Source organism: Haliotis rubra, unplaced genomic scaffold (genome assembly GCF_003918875.1).
Source record: "Haliotis rubra isolate DU_JTF1 unplaced genomic scaffold, ASM391887v1 Scf65, whole genome shotgun sequence".
NCBI classification, from domain to species: domain Eukaryota; kingdom Metazoa; phylum Mollusca; class Gastropoda; order Lepetellida; family Haliotidae; genus Haliotis; species Haliotis rubra.
In genome coordinates, this window is record NW_025767357.1 from 1,230,250 (window position 1) to 1,254,886 (window position 24,637).

The window sequence follows — 24,637 nt, forward strand, 5'->3', positions numbered from 1 at the left end:
TGTATATATGCTACAAAACATTCTGCTAGTGTTTACAACAGCTTGATAGAGTCAGTGATGATGATGTCTTTAATTTTCAAAAATAAATATGTGATTATATTGTAAGATGTTCATTATCATAGCATAATAACATTGGATATTAAAGTTACGTATGTTTTAGAAATAATGACATGAAAAACTGTACTGATGTTAAAAACCAACGTTTAGCCTTGGCTGCTGAAAAAATATTCCCATGCTTGTTGAAAAGTGATCATGACAGATAGGTGATTTTGTAGACAACATATCTGTTGAAAGTTTTTCTTCAATGTCAGTGTTGTCCATGTTTTGTTGTGACCTGACAGACTTCTGGAATCACTGACTCTGATATCACATTCCAGAGAATGTTAATGTTATTCTGCCATGTGCTGTGTAATGTTAGCTGCTTGAAGTATTGTAGGTGGCTACGGGATTGGTCTATATCACATACCTGGGATATACGGCAACACTGCAGTGGAAGGGCAAAGCTGGAACCTGCACCATGAAGAGAGTACCACATGGGACGGAATGCTCTTTGAATGAATGAATGAATGAATGAATGAATGAATGAATGAATGAATGAATGAATGAATGAATGAATGATGAATGAATGAATGAATGAATGAAGAATAATAAATGAATGAATGAATGAATGAATATGCTCTTTGGAAATGATTAATGAATGAATGAATGAATATTCGGTGTATGAAACCTTTTTGGGACTTGTATAAATACATGAATATTTGAGAAATCTGAAGAGAGATGAAGGATAAGATGGAACAATAAAAATGGTAGGATTGGGGAATAAAGGAGTGAGTATATTCGATTTAACACTGCTTTGGACAGTATTGTCAGTCATGTGACAGTGTGTCAGACACACGTGGGAGGACAGCATGTATTGATGCAGGACTCTGTTTACCTGGTCATTGAAACCCATCAGCAAGGCCTGGAGCTGAATAACCTAGAAACATAATCAAGGTGAACTGGGATTCAAACTCCAAATCTTTGTCTCCTGGAGTGTGTAAGGGACACAACTCTGCAGAAGGATGCCTTAGATGCCAGGGAACAAATAAAAAGATGAAGGGGATATATAACGGATGAAATAAATGGGGAATAGCTAGAAATTTTAAATAATGAATGAATATTGTCCTAATACATGAGATATTTACCATTACCTAAGAATGTTTTAAACTGTTGGTGTAGAGTTGACAGATGTTTGAGAAAGTAGTATGTAATTGCCATTTTGTCCCGTTAACTATGAACACTTTAACTTGTTTGGGGGAAAACGGTTAGACAAAATAAACATGTTATTGGTACATTGAGCAAGTGGAAATGAGTTACTGGTATACATAGTAACTGTATAAATAAACACTCATGCATCTTCGTTCATCTGTCAGTCAGATCTCAACATGTAATGTTTGTGCATTCCCTGGAAGTGAAAACCTTCACAAAGTTATGGTGTAGTCTAAAACTCAACTGAAGGTTTTGATTTAAACAGCCCACTTCCAGGAATGGCTTTGGGTGTATGTAAACAGGCTGATTTTATTGTAGAGGAAAATAATGGAGGAACTGGCTTTCAAATGTAAGTAATGAGTGTTTGTTTCTGTGAACATGAATGTTTATTTTTGTAACTTGTTTTTGTTGGGCTCGACTTAATGGAAACAACAGATGGAGCAGATTTTTAACTCTTGTTTATGTACAAAATTGGTTCTCACTTTATTTCTGAGGAAGTGAAAGTTGCTTGGGGTGATAATTTAGAGCTAAAGAATTCTTGGTGAGGGTGAGGGTGAGGGTGATGATGATGATGATGATGATGATGATGATGATGATGATGATGATGATGTTTACCAAATGCAAATTAATGAGGAGTGATTGTCTTGATTATGTTTTGTAGAACTGAAATAACAATGATCCAAAATTTTGGGTTTGTACTTTCAGTTCTTTAGTTATAGTTTCTGCATACTGTACATAGTAGTCTTTCATACAGACCTCTAAACAAATAAATCACAAGGTCAGAGGTTCGCTCGGATCCTTTCTCTTATATATGTACAGACAAAAAATCTTTAAATATTTTCACTTGAGAGGCTAAATATTGGATCTACCCTCTAGATCTAGACAAGGAAGAGGGCAAAGTGTTGAGATCATTATTTTGCATCAACATGTAACCTTAAACTGATAGCACTGAGTGATGGGATATTGCTGTGATATTTGACTGAAGGGATAAGAGTTTGTATGTCAGTGTGTACTGATAGTGATGATGGACTGACTATAGACACTGCACAGCTGTCAACATGTAGGTTGTGTTGTGTCTATTTGGACAACGTGACTTAGTTTACATGTTTTACATGCAAGGTACGAGTATATCATGATGGGACTAATTTAAGGGATATCATTTTTTTCAAAATATAAGCTATTTTCATGAAAACTTTATGGTGTGTTATTGTGATAATGGAATATTTAAATAAATATGAATACATTATCAATGTTGAAATGATGAAATAATATGTTGTAATAATGAATTACATGCTTGGACATCCATGATTGATATTACATGGTTGATTATGTAAACGACATCACATTGTGCATATGAAATAACAAAATGTAACTATCACTTTGGAATACTATGTGTTTTACTGTGGAACACCAATATTTGCTGAAACTACATCATAGGGTTATATAGTAGTCTATCATACGGACCCTGAAACAAATATATCTAAGAAAGTTCATGCAAGTCTAGAATGTGTGGCAAGTCTAGATTACCACAGTTTCAGGAAATGAAAGTTTCTGGGCTCCTTTTTGTTATATTTTATGATTATTTTTTTATAAACATTTCTTTTCTGTAAAATATGTTAATTTCAGAGACTAGATGTTAGTCTAGCTACATCACAGAAATGTGGGTTAGCATTACACTTGCACAAGTCTGTAACATAATTATTATTTTAAAGATAATTTATAAAAAATATAAATATAATTAACACATTGTCCCTCAAACAGACTGGCGTCCTTGTACTGTCTGCTTATCTAGACTTGCCTCTTTGAAGGATAGAATTACTATACATCTATGGGCTAAGTATTCAGTACAGGCTTGGAGCAAGGCTATGGGTTATGGTAATGCATTCAATGTTCGTTAAAATATATAAATAACCATGACAACATACTGGCATCCCATGTACTATCTGCTTATCTAGACTTGCCTCTTTAAAGGATAGAGTTACTATACATCCGTGGACTTAGCGCGCTCAGTATTGCCTTAGAACAAGGCTAGGTTAGCATCAGCCTAATGCTTCTGGTAAGAGTGAGTGAGTGTGTTTAGCTTTATGACACTTTTGGCAATATTCCAGCAATATCACGGAGGGTACACCAGTAATGGGCTTCACACATTGTATCCATGTGGGGAATCGAACCCACGTCTTTGGCGCCACGAGTGAACACTTTAACCACTAGGCTACCCCACTGCCTGCTTTCATACAGATTATCGTCTGCTTGCATAATTATGACAATCGTCAGCTGGACAGAAAACAGCAATCAAACATTGACATATTCCAGTGTTAATTTCTTTGAAATGTATCAACATAATATGGTTCTGAAATATTCCCATTTATGTCCAAAATGATGTCAGTTTTATTTGTAATATGAAATCAGCAAATTCAACTCTCCTTGGGGGTATACAAAGTCAAACAGTTAAACTATGATACATACAAAGTCAAAGAAATGTATTCATCCTTCAAGTTTGTTTGCTTTCAGCACACAAATTAAAACATGAAAAAAACTAATTCTAACATTACAAGATTCTTAAATCTATGTGTCTAGCAAGACCGCTAATGTAAATCTTATGTTTAAGTCACAAATAATTTCAACAGTGATTATTTGATCAGATACTTTTCATGATGTCTACGAATATGAATTCTGTACTTGAAACTCATTTGATATTGTTTGTCGATTGAGGCCACACACATAATTATTCAAGCTATTTGATGGTGAAAAGACCAAATCAAAGTCTGGACCAGACAATCCAGTGACTGACATCTTGCACATCAACCTACTGTTGGGGATACAATGCTGTACATCAACCATGCCAGGAAGCCTGACAGTTCCTTGCCTCTTACCTGAAGCCGGGCGGTGGGGTAGCCTAGTGGTTAAAGCGTTCAGCTCATCACACCGAAGACCTGGTTTGATTACCAACATGGTGCAATGTGTGAAACCCATTTCTGGTGTGCCCACCGTGATATTGCTGGAATATTGCTCAAAGCGGCATAAAACTTAACTCACTCACCAACTCACTGTGTGAGAGAGTATGGTTTATCTGTACCTGTATTGTCTTGTACTATTCTTCCTAAACTAGCTGGGATCGGGTGGTCAGACTCACTGACTTGGTTGACACATGTCATCAGTTCCCAATTACGCAGATCGATCCTCATGCTGTTGATTATTGGATTGTCTGGTCCAGATTCGATTATTTACAGACTGCCGCCATGTAGCTGGAATATTGCTGAGTGCAGCGTAAAACTAAACTCACTCACTCACTCACCTAAACTAACTTGATTGCCATGCCACATTGTTAAACTTGACTTACTTTTTGTTTAACGCTGCTCTCAGCAATATTCCAGCTATATGGCTGCGGTCTATACATATTCCAGGCTGCACCTTACAATCCAGTGATTGACATCATGAGCATCAATCAGTGCAATTGGTACACAATGACACGTGTCAACCAAGTCAGCAAGTCTGACCACCCCATCCTGTTAGTCACCTCTTACGACAAGCATGGTTTGTGAAGATCAATTCTAACCTGGATCTTCACAGGTCTATATAGTTATAGTTTGAGACTACTTGTGTTGGTGATTTATTCCCGGTAGTGTGGCCTTGACTACGTGAACCTCAGTCCAGATAGATACAGGGACAGAGAGAGGTCAGAGCTGACTCTTAGCCTGGGGGTGGGAGAGGGGTCAGGCTGAGTGCTCAGGGGCACTACTGCTACTACCGCTACTACCAATATGTGCTGATGGGCACATTTTTTGGGTACATATTTATTTTCAAACATGACATAAGCAGAACTCTGCACTTGTTAATTTTCTGTGCTGCAGTTGTCTCTCCAGCCACTGAAACAAGCTATCTGTTTTGTATGTTTATACGCGTGTAGACAACATTGCCTCTGTTGTCTTTCAGTGGTATTTAGAAGTTGTACATAGATGTCCAAGATATTTTTATGGATTAGACTTCTTTTTTATTTCTCCCACGACGTTTCGGGACCATTCCAGGTCCCTTCATCAGGTGAACATTAAGTTAAGTTACATTAAGTTCACCTGATGAGGGGACCTGGAATGGTCCCGAAACGTCGTGGGAGAAATAAAAAAGAAGTTTAATCCATAAAAAATATCTTGGACAACATTGCCTCTGTTCTGTAATAATTTTTGCAGTAAATTAATTTATCTTATTGATTATGCATATTCATCAATTTTGTGGTCAAATCATCAGGAGTAGTGTCGAAACTCAGTTCTTTCGAGTGAAGATAATATTCATTCATTCATTCATTCATTCATTCATATCATCATTATATATCTTGTTTATGTAGTTTATAGAATATTGCCACTGTTTCTGCATGGAACGTTTGCGCAATAAATATACCTTATGTTATCTACATTCATTCATTCATTCATTCATTCATTCATTCATTCATTCATTCATTCATTCATTCATTCATTCATTCAGAGGCCCAGATAAGCCGCGTATCCGGGTAAAATACGCATAGAAAATTTCCAATTATGCATTGAAAATAATTGTTGCATACCAATTACGCATTTAAAATGTTAGATACTCAAAAAGTCTAAAACAAATGCGTACGGAATATATTTATAAAAATCGCTTGCGTAATGAAAGAGAAATCGATTTCTATCAAGTTGTACTGTTAGTATAGGACAAGTGTTGTACTGTTAGTATAGGATGAGTGATTTTTTATGAAATCATTTCCATTATACTTAAGTTGGTTTTGAGTAGGTATGACATGAGGCAGAACATACCTGCTTAGTAAACTTACTCAATGACATAATGCTTAGGTGAGTAAAATGACTGAAATACGCACATATTTGAAAGCAGTGGGTAACGGAAATGAAATACCCACTCAACATTCATAATACCCACTCCAAAACAATACAGTGGCTACAGTTCCCACATGAGCTAAATCTTATCTGGAGGTCTGATTCATTCATTCATTCATTCATTCATTCATAAGATTTTCTTGAAACAGAATTACTTCTTGCCAAGGGGGAAGATGTATTAAAACAAGGGTACAATGTGTGAAGCCCATTTCTGGTGGCCCCCACCATGATATTGTCGGAATTAATATTGCTGAAAGCGGCATAAACTTAAATTCACTCAATCACTGCTATCTTTCTCTCTGCAATGAACATTTGTCAGGTCAGGGGTTAAAATGCTTAAAAACTGCAACTTGAAACATTCATTGTCAGGCAATTGGCCAAGGTATGGCATTCAGGGATTTCCAAGAGTCTGACCTGGTTGTTTGAATTCTACATGTTACAGACATCAAGGATTTAGCTTAGCAGCTAGTAAATCCCACATCAAGAGCATCGTGTGGACATTTCATAAGAAGGCAGAAGGGGAGAACAAGCAGTGATTCAGATGTGTTAACATTAGACTTCTTCCAAGCACTTCTTCCTAGCAACAAAAGTAATCCGTTGACCACACCATTTTTTGTCGAAATAAAATATTGAATCACGAACCAAAGTACTATACATACACAGAATGACATCTTGGCATAAAGGTCACGCCAGGACAAACTTGTCCAGATGGTCATACAGAAAGGCCAGGAAGGCTGGCAAAACTTTGACATTGCAGACGTCAAACATATTGAGGGTAATAGTTTGTGGACTTTCTGAATCATGTCAACATGAGTTGAGAGTGGAGGCACCGATCCCCATGCTGTGTGTGTCGGGGAGGCAGCAAGTGGTCACAGCTCCCACCTTTATAGTAATGAAGGTGTATAAATAGGATGGTAAACGCTGAACTGATTTAGCCTCTTAGCTGGGGAATTTGGCCGTTAGTTGCCTGTGATTAACAGGATCACACTGGAACTGACAGTTGAGGAATTATCGCCAGGTTCTTGCAAGGACAATGTTTCTGGACATGTCGTGGGATGGACAGATGCAGTGATTGAGTTTGGTAGATTTATTGATCGTGTTTGGTCGATTTATTGATTGTGTTTGGATAGTTTATTGAATTTTTAACAAAACAGTTTTAAGAAAGTTTTGTTATTATTGTGTCCAAGTCAAAGATGGTGGTAAAACATTTTGGGATAAAATATGTTTTCTTGTCAAATTTGATTATTGACTTTGGAAATTCTTGAAGATATTCATGTCCGGATGTTTCTTTTGGAGAGAAGTTTGCTTTCTGTAATGGATTATTCAGAAGATGAAGGTGAGAATTTATTTCATATATCACACTAATGTATACATATCAATAACATCTGTGTTGTTTATAGTTTCTATGACATTGAATTTAAAAACAAACAAACTTCAAAATATGTGAAACAATAAAAAAGGTAAGAAAAGCAAGATTTATGGATGTCAACTTCATTATTGTGAATAACATGACGTTTCGGAGTGTATGCTTGGTCCTTCATCAGGTGAATGAATAAAAATGATGTAAAAGTAAAATTATGAATATATAAATCATATTGTTAAAATACATTAATGTTATAATTTTGGATTTTATAGTCAAACTGTAATGACATCAATAGTATTCTATTATTTAGTGCAAGTGTACTTAAGTGTGTGTCAGCTGGAGTGCAAAGACTCCTGAATAAAAATATATCTGTTATATTTCTCAAAATTAAAACTATATGTTCACTATATGAAAATATTGTAGGCAACAGTTATAAGACTGACGAGGCAAACTTAAACTTGACAACATATTGTAATATTCTAGAAAAATAACAACACAAATATAATTGTATTTTCTTTACAACCTTATGACCAAGATGTATTTTTTATGAAATCTGTTTGTGGAGAAATGATACAAGTTCTGTCAAAGTTACGAAAAGACTCATCACATTTAGTTCTTACCATGTATATACTGTCTGAATACTGGGGCAAGTGTTCCTCCATGTATTGTTATACCCTACATAAAATATTATGAATGAATTTACCTCTGATGCATGAAATAGTTGTTGATGGTCCACTAGGTAGATTTACAATCGGGATCCATTCACCTGGTAATGAACCACAGTATGATCTGATACGCTACAGGTATTCAGCTGCTGTAATATGCTAGCTCATTTATGATTGATGTAGTCTTTAGGAAGATAGGACTCAGTGTTAACAGGATCACAAATGAATACATTTCTTCTGCTGTTAACGAGGCTAAAGATCATTTCTGTGTTCATCCCATTGTGTGTTTTTCTACATTGTAAATATTTAATCATTTGATTAAGGGTTATTTCTTGTCAAAGGTAAAATGGCTGCTATTTGATCTGAGTAGATGTACATTTGTGTTGAGGTCTTGACCTATATTTTGACCTGACCTTTTCACCTGACTGCATAGTTAATGAACTTGACCAAAGTGTATATGAAATTTGTTGTTTCCATTTTTACATTCAGGCCGACAAGGATTCTTAGGTCTACCAAACACCACCTGTCACCCCGTTTACGGCAGATCAAAGAAAATGACTGGATGTTCACTGTGTGTCAAATGTGACTCCATTTAATAAAATTATCTTAGCACTATGATTATCCTACGTTAGACTAAGGCTTAGTCTCTGACTATATGTAATTTTGATAGTAACAAACAAGCCCATTTATATTGAAAAGGAGCCCTAGGGAGACCAGAGATTCAGAACCTGAGGAAATCTAGACTTGCTTTATTTAGGGCTTTAGCACTGCAGAGAGGGCTTAGCAGTAGGGAAATTAATGTGGTTCAGGGACTGTGAGACAGACTAATCCTAAATCTGTGTTGACATATGGAAGTTGATTGGTAGGAGTAACATTAAGATTGCTTTGACAAACGGTTGTTAACAATAGAGCTGTCATATCATAGTATCAATAATTATGATACTTTATCTGACAGTAAATATATCGATACTTTTTTTCGTATCGTGATGTGTATTGTTGACCTTAAAATTGTTAATTTTGACTAGAAATTGAGGGTAATGTCAAAATTTACACTGTTACTTGCTATCAAAATATACCTTTTTAAAGAAAATAACTAAAGATAGCATATCGTGATATGCATCGAATTGAATCGTATTGTTAAAAGATATCGCGATATGTATCGTATCGTGAAATTTCTGTATTGTCACGCCTCTAGTTAACAAACTGTTTCTTATGGCTTCATTGGTTCGTCTCAATTTAATGTTGTTGTGTGTGTTATTGAAGATTGTGGTAGAAGACAACATTCACTCACTCTGTCCACCATTTTGTAACTTGGGGAAGTTGACTAACACAGAGATGTAAGCTCTGGGGGTTCCAGGCAGCGTGTGTATGGAGGAGTCTGTACCAGTCATTGTTACGTTCCAGTCATTGTTAGTTGCCTAAATTTGGGATTATGTGGTTTCTTGTTACAGCATATGACATGGTTCATTCATCCATTTGTTCAACCATTCAATCACTTGCTCAACCACTCCAAAACACATTCAACCACTCAGTCAACCACTCCAAAACACATTCAACCACTCAGTCAACCACTCCAAAACACATTCAACCACTCATTCAATCACTCACTCAATCACTCACTCAATCACTTACTCACTCAACCACTCACTCACTCAGTTATTCAAACACTTGCTCACTTTCTCACCCACTCACTCAACCACTTGCCTAACCACTCGATGACTTAACCTCTCATTCAATCACTCACTCAACCACTTGCTCAACCACTCGATGACTCAACCTCTCATTCACCCACTTGCTCAACCACTTGCTCAACCACTCATTTATCCACTCATTTAACTTAACTCACTAATTAAGTTATTCAAACACTTACTTAATTTCTAACCCACTCAACCACTTGGCCACCCAACCATCCATCCATCCACCAAAGCCCTCTCTCACCTGCTCACACTATTAAGTCACTGAGTCATTCAATCGCTCAGTCACATGACTTTCATATTTAATCATTTACTGAAATACCAAATATTTAATAGAAATCATTTCACTGAACTGACAACTTTAAAAAACAAAGCAATTAACATTTAAGAATATTGTCACACACATCATGTACAAACATTTATGACCATTTGCAAATGATAAAAATCATTTAGTTTAAATGTGAACTAACATCAATGCAGATTAAAGCAACACTGCTGCTACTTCTTCAAGCAGAATCTTTAATGATTCAGAACCAATGGTAAATGATGCATATATTTACTGCGGTACAGTAATTCATGCAGCAAGTTATTACCCGATTGCTAGAGTACACATCCTCCACAAAATCAGTTTGCAGCATATCCAGCCTTCCACTCAAAGAGAGCCTCTTGTTTAACAAAATTGCCCTTTAGGACTAATGGGGATTTCATCATAAAGGATAACGATAGATTTTGTCGTTGCCGGTAGACAGGATGTACCTGACTGTCGGGTGAAGCAGAGGTATCTGTTTGTCGAACAGAGTCCTAATTACTGAAATGTACATTGTGTTAATTATTGATTTGGTGTTTCAGAGTTTGTGAGCTTTGTCTGTAGAGGCATAATTTCATGTAACACAAACTGGTTTCTTTTTCTGGGTTGTTGCATCATTTTATGGCTCGGAGGTAAAGTTTTTTTATTGATATACAGCTAAAACCTGTTAACGCCAAGTTCTCAGCCAATAACCTCTCTGTTGTTACGTTCAGGTATGTTTCCAGTGGAAGTGGACTGAGTTCAAAGTATACTTGCTGACATTTATTTTATTATTAGGATAATTGTGTTTCATTGTGACAAATGACTACATTAAGTGAGTGAGTGAGTTTAGTTTCGCACCACTTTTAGCAAAATTTGATCAATATTATGGTGGGGACACCAGAAATGGACTTGGTACACATTGTACCCATGTGGGGAATCGAACCCTGGCCTTCGGTGTGATGAGTGAACACTTTAACCACTAGGGTACCCCACCACCCGCTTTTGACTATTAAGCCAATAGAAGAGTTCAAAGATACTTGACCTTTATCAAATGTTTGTGTTTCTGTGTTGTCCAAATGACAACAAAACATGACAACCGGTGATTGTCAATGGAGGTCACCACTCCCCCTGTGGTCGGAATAGACAGATTATCGTTGGATGCAACTGTCTGCTGTTCCTGTTATACGGGTGCCAATTTAACCAACCACTCAACCAACCACTCAACCACTCATGCAACCACTCAACCAAGCATGCAACCACTCAACTAACCACTCAACCAACCATGCAACCAACCACTCAACCAAGTCATGCAACCACTCAACCAACCACGCAACCACTCAACCAACCACGCAACCACTCAACCAACCACGCAACCACTCAACCAACCACGCAACTACTCACCAAACCATGCAAACCACTCAACCAACCAACCACGCAACCACTCAACCAACCACGCAAACCACTCAACCAACCAACCACGCAACCACTCAACCAACCACTCAACCACTCAACCAACCAACCAACCATGCAACAAACCACGCAACCACTCAACCAAGTATGCAACCACTCAACCAACCACGCAACCAACCATGCAACCACTCAACCAAGTATGCAACCACTCAACTAACCACTCAACCAACCACGCAACCACTCAACCAACCATGCAACCACTCAACCAAGTATGCAACCACGCAACCAACCACTCAACCAACCACGCAACCAAGTGTGCAACCACTCAACCAACCACACAACCACTCAACCAACCATACAACCACTCAACCAACCACACAACCACTCAACCAACCATACAACCGCTCAACCAACCACTCAACCAAGTCTGCAACCACTCAACCAACCACACAACCAAGTCTGCAACCTCTCAACCTACCATGCAACCACTCAACCAACCACACAACCAAGTCTGCAACCTCTCAACCAACCATGCAGCCACTCAACCAACCACTCAACCAACCATGCAACCAACCATGCAACCACTCAACCAAGTATGCAACCACTCAACTAACCACTCAACCAAGTATGCAACCACTCAACTAACCACTCAACCAAGTATGCAACCACTCAACTAACCACTCAACCAACCATGCAACCCTTCAACCAACCATGCAACCACTCAATCAAGTATGCAACCACTCAACTAACCACTCAACCAACCACGCAACCAACCATGCAACCAACCATGGAACCACTCAACCAACCATGCAACCACTCAACCAAGTATGCAACCACTCAACTAACCACTCAACCAACCACGCAACCACTCAACCAACCACGCAACCACTCAACCAAGTATGCAACCACTCAACTAACCACTCAACCAACAATGCAACCACTCAACCAAGTATGCAACCACTCAACTAACCACTCAACCAACCATGCAACCACTCAACCAAGTCTGCAACCAACCACACAACCACTCAACCAACCATGCAACCACTCAACCAAGTATGCAACCACTCCACTAACCACTCAACCAACCACGCAACCACTCAACCAAGTATGCAACCACTCCACTAACCACTCAACCAACCATGCAACCACTCAACCAAGTATGCAACCACTCAACTAACCACTCAACCAACCACGCAACCAACCACTCAACCAACCATGCAACCACTCAACCAAGTGTGCAACCACTCAACTAACCACTCAACCAACCACGCAACCACTCAACCAAGTCTGCTACCACTCAACCAACCATGCAACCAACCACTCAACCAACCATGCAACCACTCAACGAAGTATGCAACCACTCAACCAACCATGCAACCATTCAACCAACAACGCAACCACTCAACCAAGTATGCAACCACTCAACCAACCACCCACCCACTCAACTGTTCTACAATGAACTCACTCAACCACCCTACCGTACTACTCAACCCCTCACTCAATCACTCTCTATGGATATCAGCATCAGGACTCTTATTACCAGCACTGACACAATATGCCTACCTGTTTGTATGCACATGGTGATAGTTGAATCTTTTTATGATACTTACTGTGATACATTCACAGCTTTCCACTCTCTTACCTTCCCCAGCCCTCAGAGACTGGAGGATTTCTTTTTACTTGTGGTTCTTTGTAAAAAAAATGTATTCAAGCATTGATTCTATGTATTTTGCTTCATGGAAGTTGCAGTTGCCAAACTTATGGCCAAACTGTACCCTAAAAATTAATCAATCAATTTGAAGGTCAAGTATGAAGTCATTCATAGGAAGTTGGATGTTTGGGTGTATCAGGCAAAGTAACTATAAGTACCTTTTTTCTTTCATTTTTTGGGGTATATGGGCAGAGGGATAGCCCAGTGGTTAAAGCTTTGCTTGTCACACCATAGGCCCAGGTTTGATTCCTCACACGGGTGCTATGTGTGAAGCTCATTTCTGGTGTCCCCCACCATGATGTTGCTGGAATATTGCTAAAAGTGGTGTAAAACCCAACTCACTCAATCACTCTTTCTGGTACGACACAGATACACCTGTGACATGAGTCATAGTTCAGGTGATGTGATAAAACCATCATGGCCAGTGTTCATTCCTAACATATATTCCTTTGTGCCGATCCATCACCATGTTTTTGACTCATTCCATTGTGTCGTCTGTGTGTCGTACAAAAGAAATGACCACTACAACCGTTCACACACACACGAGCAGACGCACATTGTTCCTGGTCACTCGACTCAGAGTTGTCAATCCGCTACAAAACATAGTTCTAATATAAAAGAATCTGTCTGCTCCCTAGTGGGCCTTTGTTAACCAATGACTTAAAGATCCCATTCTTTTGAGTGGATTTTTTCATTGTTGCCGCTGACTGCAACACGAATGTGCGGCATATAATCCTTGAGCTGAGTCCAACGTGTGTTGTCAAGTCATTACAATGGACGTTAGTTTACATGGAGAACCTTTTGTACTTTTCCTCAGGCAAACATTGATCACAAGACGAACTTTTTATAATCAAACCAGAGCTGCTTCCATTCTAGGAATTACAGAGTCGGTATGGCAAAGGAGACAATTGTTTGGTCAATTCTTTTACTATGGAAACCGGAAAATTGGACCAATCAGTTGGTCTTGTGAAAGACTGTTGTAGCGACATGGGAATGAACGTATTTAAATGAATTTTAACTTTATTTTTAACCGTTATTGATCCATGTGTCATTGTTATTTACAAAGTAACATGAAATAAAACCATCTTTGATTTTTCTCTGATGGTTAATGTGCAAACATCTTGAAGATGAGGATCTCATATTCAAATATTGATGTTAATGATCAAAACCACTTAGAACATGCTGATGTATTGATGTCGAGATTGTATGTAAATAAGTTGTAAAGTTGTGAAAATTCGAGGATCCTTGACGATAGTTTATCGATTGGTTCGGTGCCATGCAGAGGATGCTGTGGAAACAAAGGATATTATGCAGACATTTTGGTGCAATGGCGCATGAAAATAGTCTAGGTGCATGTCAGACATTAATCACCTTTATGCAGCAGGTGCAAGGTTTGAAACTATCAATGCATGAGGAATGTCTGTATACTGATAACTGTACATTGAAGAGCAGCTGAAATATATATGTGATGTTTTTTACCATGCTTGACTATAAATGGTTTGTGAGACAATGAGAGGTACAACAGTTTTATTCATTTATTTTGTAATAACGACAATGGATTATTTTTATTATTCAGAAGAAATCATGATGATTTATCTCGAAAGATTATTCAAGTTTTCTGAAACATGAATTTACTACAATATTTGTCCATTCGGTGCGGTCTACTTCTCAAATGGCGATGCGACGCATCCGTAAGCCACACAATGTTCAATCGGTCAACGACACTAATAGTGACAATTTATTACTACAAATAATATAGGATATAACAAAGAAGAAGGATAACAAATTATAACCATTTTGAAAACTTCTTGAAGGCAACTCCCAATAAAGGTACGCTAGATCCTGGCTACTGAAAGATATTCCGCGTCTTACTTTTAGTTTTACACTGAATCACAAAAGGTTGCGGGTAATAGTAAGGTGCGGGTTATGTGTAGACTGTGTAGTGGAGACTAATTCCAAAACTTGGGTGCGGGTAATATTCAGGAGTGGGTAATAGTGCAAAAAATACGGTATATGTATGATCGCCTTCCTGGGTAATACTAGTGAGTATTGCTGTGGTATGGTATTAATCATTTGGATGGCCACCATAGCTGGGTAATACATATACAGAACGTCACACTAGTGCCTTTAGATGTTTTGTATTGAACGAGAAGATGTCGTGGGAGCAGAGAAAAAAATCATTCTTCGAACTTGTGGTTTGTCTGCTCCCATGACATCTTCTCGTTCAATACAAAACATCCAAATGCACTGGTGTGACATTCTATATTTATTATATACCCTCCTATCTGGCATTAATCTGTTACTTAATAAAACAAATCATAGTGTAGCGGTAGGGGTGCAATATGGAATTTCACTTCGTCATCCGTATTGCACCCCTGTATTAAAATCGTAAGTTTACATGGGTATATGATAAAAGTAAATATTGCTATAGTCTGGCATTATTCATAGCTGGAATATTGATGTTAGTAAATATACTGGTGTTAAACAACATTCACTAATCTGACTGGCACCAGCTAGATACTATTCATATTTAGTGGCCATTTTGACCACACAATTCCCAATTAGTTGCTTCTGCACATTATTACCTGGCTGTCCTCACTCTTTGTAATCTGGTAAAGGAGTTTCACCTTAGTGTTTGTGTTTTATTGTTAGTTGTTATCCTCTTTACCCTATACAGTATTTCACTTATATGACCTGTAAATATCGTGACCAATTTGTCTTGAGACACCATGGGCCAATCACCAAGCCAGACCACCCAATTCATTCAATTAATGCATTGGTTCCTGGGGACCATTTCTAACCTGGAATCAATCCTTACTGGGTCTCCTTGCATTTGGAATTCTCACCTGAGGCAATCTAAACCACAATTATTTGCGTGAGTGAGTGAGTATGGTTTGACGCTGTTTTTAGCAATATTCCAGCAATATCACGACAGGGAACACCTGAACTTTGTACCCATGTTGGGAATCAAACCCAGGTCTTCAACATGACAAGCAGACACTTTAACCACTAGGCTACCCCACCACTCCCAAAATTAGCTGAGATGAAGACTGAAAGTTAAAGATAATCTTTTCACAAAGACCACAATTGTAAACTTATCAAAATTTTAAAACTGTCTCATTGAATAAGTTCATGCTTACTGAAATATGGGATTTTGATACATATGAGTGGCACCTGTCACTAAACTCTGATGATGTATAAATTTAATTATTCAAACGTTTGCAGAAAGAATATTATATATTCAAGTTGAGGATGTGAGAACAGGTTTCTTGCGTCTTGTCTTGAGATTTGGTGGCATCTTCTGCAAATGGCTAATTTCCTCCAAATGTAGTTTTAATTGGCTAGATTAGCTAACAATGGTGTTTAAAGGAAATCAGAAAAGACAACAAACTGATTAGGTTTGAAAGACATGACTCCTTTGGATTTAATTTCTCAAGCTAAGATAATTATGTTACAGGTTTGTCAGTGAAAACGTGGCTAGTTGTACATTAAAGTTTGATGGAAATAGCAGACTGTGAGCAGGCCCACTGTGCAGAAATTGGTTTATTGAATTTATTAATTACATTACTACACTTGAAGAAAACTGAGGAATTACGGAGACATGTTTCGTCGATGGAGTATTGTTCTGCATGTGTGCTCCTTGGGTTACCTTGCTGTGTGTCAATATTGTATACCTTTGTAAGTGTTATGTAATAATATGAATAAGAAATATAAGCTTGTTCGGGTAGGAAAAATTGTACTACTGGTTTGTAGCTTTGTCTTGTTATCTGTGCAGGGGGCAAATGATGATGATGATGATGATGATGATGATGATGATGATGATAATGATGATAATCTGTTTGAGGCAAGAGCAGTGTACAAAATGATCAATTTCATTGAATAGGAATGTACAACCTGATCTATTTTATACAACAGAAGTATACAACATGAACTGTTTGATACAAGAGAATTATACAACAGGAACTGTTTGATACAAGAGGAGTATACAATATGATCTGGATGCCATTGTTCAAAGCGATCTTAGCGCTAAGGTGACCGTATCTCCCATACCTTAACATAGCCTTAAGGTAGCCTTAGCGCTAAGATTGTTTTGTACAACGGCACCCTGTTTGATACAAGAGGTGTAAACTGTGTGATCTGCTTGATACAAGAGGAGAATACAATATGATCTGTTGATATCATAAACTGCAAACAGTCGCAAAGCAGAGTCATGAAATACAATCAACAGGGTAGTGACCACGTGGAACCACCCATTCTATCAGCCATTAATTACCAGACCTGTTGCAGTGGAACAGTTTGGACGAGGATATGAAGGATTATGGGTAATAAAAGTAATAAAACACAATCCTGAGTGTTCTGGCTGTGCCGAACAAAAAACCCTACTTCCACCATGATCCTATTCACTGACAAACCAGAACAAAGTCCTGGGACAGTGGCAACTTTTTATCTGATAGTTTGAAAACTGTCTTTGTCCAGAGCATTGATTTCCGGATTTATATACTCACCTGAAAACATCAAAATTGAGAATATTGCCACCTGGTTGTGAAGCTCGTTATCATCATCAAGGGTTCCTCTTCTTATGGGCATTGAGAAAATGTGTTTAGTTCTGATGATTATTGGAAAAATTAATATTAGCGAACAAGAGGTTATGGGACGATGGTTTGGTCAATTGTTATTGTCAGTATTCCTGTTGTGGTAAACAAAGGGTTTACTTGACCATGCTATTATGATTGAGGTTTGCTTGGGGCATTTTTATGAGATTTTCTTGATCATAAAATCATTAGAAAACTGTTTTGCATAAAATGTGACTTACAAGACAAAATATTCTCGAAATCAACTTCTTCAGCTTTCTTTGTCCAGATTGGAAAATAGCTTATGTATTGTATGGCTTGTTTGGGGTTGTTTCAGAGAAATTATTGTGAAGAAATTCCACTGTTGTTAAAAGGGATATATAATAGTCAAGATTCACAATTTTGGAAGCATGTTTCTTGCATTTAATTGAATTTGATTTAGTAAGAAATATTTGTTAAATTATGTATGAAATATATACATGTATGTGTCAAAACTAAAAATATGTATCACTGATTGTAGAGCATAGACAAAATGTAAATGATCTGCTTGTTCTATTGTGATTGAAAAACTATGTTGGTTATTTCAACTTTGACTAAGAACAATTCTAGCTATTTCCTAAGCTTTGTTTAGTACATTTTACACTTGTACCCCAAATGCTTTCAAAGGCAAAACATTGTTTTTATGTTTCCTGCATATTTGAAATACAAGACTAAAATAAACGTCATAAAACAACGGAATCACCAGCTTAGACAGCATGGGACCATATGAACGTGACCCAACTCTGAGAAGGAGCTGTTGACAATAGGATTCCAGGATAAACAGTCAGCGTATCCCCCCCATGTTGAAATAAACATGTGTTTAACCCCCGACCTTCCTAATCCCAGACCATGACCCTGATTCCATTCAACTATTGAATATTTCAACAATTGAGATACGATGTTGTCACCCATTGTTTGGGAAAATGTTACCTCTGCGATACGGGTATTACTACATGACAGAATCAATACAAGCCAATCAGAGCACGGACTGTATGCCAGTGTCAGCAAGCTCCTCACAGCCTCTCTCTGGTAAATCACCAGTCTGGAGTTTCTAGGAGGTTGACAGTTAGGAAGCTCCTGGGTTCATGGAAATTACTGTTCTAGCATCTTTGGATATTTACCATGTATGAACGTGCTTATCTTAAGAAATGGAAAGAGAGGCATCCAAAATCTAAGCAAGGTATGTGTCTGTTTAGTTGTGTGCTCTGACATGTGTCATTCTTTAGTGTGTAAGCTGTACCTAGGTAAGTGTGATGTTCAATGAGGCTTAGCAAATATAAATAAACATGTGTGTAGCACATCATTAATGACTCGGTTCTGATCATCATGTAACTCTGTGTGACATTGTGTCTGTATTTGTACCCAGCCTATGTGGTATATAGTTATGTACAGATATGTTCATGCAGAATGTATAGTTATCTACCACTTCAGCTAAATATTGCACTCTTTGTCTATGTCTTGCAATCCATTCTATTAATTGTATCATCTATTTCTCAGTCCTCCCATTCATGCTTGTAAGAATGTAATAAGTGGATTGGGTTGTCAGGCTCACTTGCTTAAATATTGGTTGACAAGCCAGTCATTGTATCAGAATCGCAGAGATGGATGCTCATGATGTTAATCACTGGATTGTCTGGTCCAGGCATGATTGGTTACAGACCGCTGCCATACATTTGGAATATTCCTAAGTCTGGCATCAAACGTTACATTTGACATCAACTAAACGCCCATCCCTCTTTCCTTCTCTCTAACTTTGTCTCATCCTTCTGTCCATCTCTTTGTCATCTATCTATGCATCCATCCTTCTTTCTATCAGTCGATGCACTCTAACTTTGTCTCACCCTTCTGTCCATCTTTGTCATCTATCTATGCATCCATCCTTCTTTCTATCCTATCAATCCATCTACACCTCTTCGTCCTTTTTCTCCATCAATGTCAACACCTTTCCATCAATTCACCAACCCATTTATTGCTTCATTCATCCATATATCCCTTTCTTACTCCATCCATCTCTTTATATAATAGGGTGGTAGGATAGCCTAGTGGTCGAAGCGTTCGCTCGTCATGTTGGTTTCCCTCATGGGTTGCAATGTGTGAAATCCATTCCTTGTAACACCCACCGCAATATTGCTGGAATATTGATAAAAGCGGTGTAAAACTAAACTCACTGACTCCCTTCATATAATATGTATCTATTCCATTCCATCCATCTCGCCTTCCATCTGACCGTCTCCTTGGTCTAGTGGATAGAGCATCTGCTGGAAAGCAGAAAGTCTGTGGTTTGATTCCTGGTTGTGTCATACCAAAAGGTGGTACTTGTTGTCTCCATGCCTGGTGCTCAGTATTAATGGGTTAAAACAGGGCTGGTAGACAAGAGTCAGTGTGCTGTGTCTCAGTGGGTATCCATGTAAAACTGTCATGAGGTGGCAGTATCACAGAGATACTCCAAACATGTCCACATGTACGCACAAACACAGTACTGAAAGGAAATTAGTAATCGTTTGGTATATGCACCACAACATTGCTACTCTTGTGTAAACAGGTCAATAAACAATAAAACAATACTTTTTCATATAAATACGTCTGTAAATGATTCTAAGACCGTACACCATTGCTGTGGTGCGTATCTGCTACGTTTTCAAAATTATTTCCTATCGTATCGTGCATATTTTTTATCCGTACATACGTCGATACGGCCCTTATCTGGAGCCCTGCATTACAGTAAGAGTGCAGTACTCTTAAACACAATACTAACCCCATTTCACCACCTCACCTCACCTCACCTCACCTTTTACCTTCACATTTACCTTTACCTTCAACTCAACCTCAACCTCAACCTCAACCTCTCCACCCATCAAATCTCTTTCACTCCAATTTCTCTGCCCATTTACCATCATCCACTTTGTCATTTACTTGTTCTCCCCTCCCTCTCTCTCCGTCACTTTCCTTTCATTCTTCTCTCCTTCAGTTTCCGAGTAATTCACTCACCCAGTTTTGTCTTTCACTGTACCTCTATCTGTCTATCAAGTGATCCAAACATGTAATTCTTTATCTAATGAAAGCACATTTGTATATATAGAAATGATGAACATAACTTATTTTTGTCAGTGCATTAGGTTATCAGATAAAATAGCATTGTGAAAAACCTAGCAGGATTAAGTGATATAGCAGGACATGTTATTTTGATTTCCTTAGACTTGAAACAGCAAAGTCATGATTTAAAGTATATGTGGCCCACACAAAGTCTTTATCAAAACGGATCTGAAGAGAACATTTGTGATTTGTGATTTGAATTCACATAAAATACACAACATTTCAGACCATCATGTCCATTGCATGGTGAACTGGAAAAAAGTTCATTATATATATTATATCTGTTGTAAGCAGTGAGCAGACATTTTTGTAAATGTCAAGTAAGAAAGTAGTACTACCAGTACAAATGTCAATGGATATACAGCATGCTATGAACCGAAGAGGTTCCAAATATGTTACTATATTGTTTGATATATACCAGTTGGTGTATAACAGACCTATTGGCCCCTCATTGTTATGAATAAATACGGAATGGTTGACTAAGCACAACCATTCTGTCACATAATTATTTCACAATATAATGAATTTTTCAGGTATACATAATTGACATTTTCATGAAGGGTTTCTTAATTTCAGGTACATTATACTACTCAAATTCAGTAAAGATAACTGGTTCTGTTCATTTGAAAATAGTCAGTCAGACATGACATGTAACTATAGCTATATGAAAAAATTCAGATGTTCTTAACTTTTCTTAAGTAGTATACTTCCAATGTATACTATTAAGTAAGGGGTGACAGGGTAGCCCAGTGGTTAAAGCATTTGTTCTTCACACAGGAGACCTGGGTTTGATCCCTAACATGGGCACAATGTGTGAATCCCATTTCTGGTGTCACCTGCTGTGATGTTGCTGGAATATTGCTAAAAGCGGCATAAAACTAAACTCACTCACTCACTCACGCATTTAGTTTAATGGGATAAACATTTGAATGAAAGATTCTTTCTTCAGTCTGGGGGAAGGATACAGTTGCAGCTACCTATAAGATATTTAATTCCGTGATATTGCTGGAATATTGCTAGAAGCTGTGTAAAACTAAACTCACTCACCTGGGTTTCATCCCCAACATGGTTATAATGTGTGAAGCCCATTTCTGGTGTCCCCTGCCATGATGTTGCTGGAATATTGCTAAAAGCGGTGTAAAACCATACTCACTCACTACTGGTGACTAAATAGTAAATAGTTTGTCTTCATATCTAACTTGGGTGGTGGGTTAGCCTAGTGGTTAAAGCATTCACTCGTCACGCCAAAGACCGGGGTTCGATTCCCACATGGGTACAATGTGTGAAGCCCATTTCTGGTGTTCCCTGCCGTGATATTGCTGGAATATTGCTAAAAGCGGCGTAAAACTCACTCACTCATATCTAACTTGTCACCTGGCTGTGTTGTTCGTTAGCATCATCAATGGTCACTCGTCTGTTGGCACAGATGTACAAGTGTATATATTGCTAAAGATTACTGGCAAGAACTTTTTGTGTCTTGGATGAGAGTATAGTGTCACCAACTTCAGTGCAAACAGCATAGTGAGGTGAGGTGAAATTGGGTTTAACGTCGTGCTTGAGAATATTTTGCTCATATGACGACGTGCATGCGTGTGTATGTGTATGTGCGGCTGCTTCTACTAGCCCAGACTGAAGCTGGTTTTATAGTGCTAGCCCACTGAGATACCAAGCCACAGTGAAGCATGAATACCCCACTCAGACACATTATACTGACTCCGAGCCAACCAGTCCTTGTTGTACCCATTAATGCCGAGCGCCAGGCAGGGACCAACAAGTACCATATTTTAACGTCTTTTGGTATGATGCGGTCGGGGATCGAACCCGCGACCTTCCGCTCTCCAGGCGGACTCTCTAACCACTACACCACAGAGTCGGTCTCAAACAGCATAGTAAAACACATTACTTTGATGAGCAGTTTACCTGTGAGTGCCTTGTCAGACATCATTCTTTGACAGAGAGGTTGTGCAGGTGTATATACCTTTGATGTTCAGACTCAGCGACCTTCCAGTGTTAATATGTAGTTAATACAACCAATACAACCAGACTCAACATCTAGTTTATCTTGACAATTCACGCATGTATAGTATCTACTCAACAATCTCAAACAGTCCACCATGTTGGCTGTTATGTGGGTTTCTGCATATTGATTCTGAAGTATACCTAATTTGGAATCTTCACTCAGAATTGTATATTTGGGGATTTGCTTGTACTCAAGTTCCTTGTTGTGGTCATGCAGACAGACTGAGAGATGAGCACAGAATTAGCAAGTGAGAATTTGGTCTGCTGAGTTAAATGACCCCCACAATCTCAAATAAATTCATGCTTTCTTTCAAAGTTATCTGTCTGCTGTCATATACTATGATGTAAGATGTTTTATCATAATATTTATTATCTGTAATCCTTCATCCTCCACGAAAACCTCATTGTTGTCACCATCCATCTGTGCCAACTCCCATTCTCCCTCCCATTCCCCAGCAGCCCCCTCTCCACACACACACACACACACCCTGTAGGACCCACCCCAGCCATCTATCCTACATTTGTCCCCTTCCAATCCTGTCCTTCGAAAACAAAACCTACAACCCTTAACAACTCACATAGTCCTTCTTTGATTGTCATTCTAGAAGTTGGGTAAATGAAGAATGAGGACTATTTTTATGGATATACAACTTCTTTATTCTATATAGGCGATGTTTCTGACATAGATTCTAATGTCGATCAAGTCGACGACATTAGAATCTATGTCGAAACATCGCCTATATAGAATAAAGAAGTTGTATATCCATAAAAATAGTCCTCATTCTTCACGTAGACCTCTTCGACTGAACACGCTCCAGTCCCACCCTTTTCGACCTCACCTAGACAACTAATTCCTTTCAACCCTACCCCCTCCCAAAACGAAACACCTACAAGTAAACACCCTCCAGCTCCACCCTCATTCTCACCCAGAGAACCTAATTCAACCAACCCTACCCATCCAGCCTCCACAGCAAGCCCCACCCTTGGAGTGACATTTAATTCCAGAAAAATTGTTATCTCGTTTCAAAATACATTAAAATATATATTTATCTTGGAGCCCAGAACAATCCATACTTTCTGCATGGAACCGAAACAATCCAGACTTGTCAAATCATTATTTACTTCAGTAATTATTTGATAATTTCTCAAGGGTTTTGGGGACAGACTACCCTAGACTAATGCTTAGTCTTTGAATTTACTTCAGTAGGACTGTTATTTGATATTTTCTCAAGGGTCTTGGGGACAGACTACCCTAGACTAATGCTTAGTCTTTGAATTTACTTCAGTAGGACTCTTATTTGATATTTTCTCAAGGGTCTTGGGGACAGACTATCCTAGACTAATGCTTAGTCTTTGAATTTATATAATTCTGACTGAAACAAATAATTCCTTTTGAGTTCAAAAGGAGCCCAAAGGGATGGGAGATTCAGAACCTGAAGTAATGTAGGCTTGCTTCATTTAGGGTAGTCTGTCTCACAGTCCCTGAACCACATTAATTTCCCTACTGCCAAGCCCTCTCTGCAGTGCTAAAGCCCTAAATAAAGCAAGTCTAGATTTCCTCAGGTTCTGAATCTCTGGTCTCCCTAGGGCTCCTTTTCAATATAAATGGGCTTGTTTGTTACTATCAAAATTATATATATTCAGAGACTAAGCCTTAGTCTACATTTAGGGCT

The 24,637-nt window shown here is 38.2% G+C and overlaps 1 protein-coding gene across 4 annotated transcripts in view; it reads left to right on the forward strand.

Moving 5' to 3' along the window:
* Positions 1-24,637, forward strand: part of LOC124257162 (rap1 GTPase-activating protein 1-like) — a 321,814-nt gene that overhangs the window by 18,854 nt on the left and 278,323 nt on the right. For 3 of the 4 annotated variants that reach the window (XR_006893194.1, XM_046691167.1, XM_046691169.1), the window contains exon 1: positions 18,906-19,032. The exons of the other annotated variant lie outside the window; for it this stretch is intronic. Coding sequence is in view for 2 of the 3 variants with exons in the window: in XM_046691167.1 (XP_046547123.1) it covers positions 18,975-19,032 (58 nt within the window). In the remaining variant the exon portion in view is untranslated. Of the gene's footprint in view, positions 1-18,905; positions 19,033-24,637 lie in introns of those variants that run through there. 4 annotated transcript variants of the gene reach the window in all.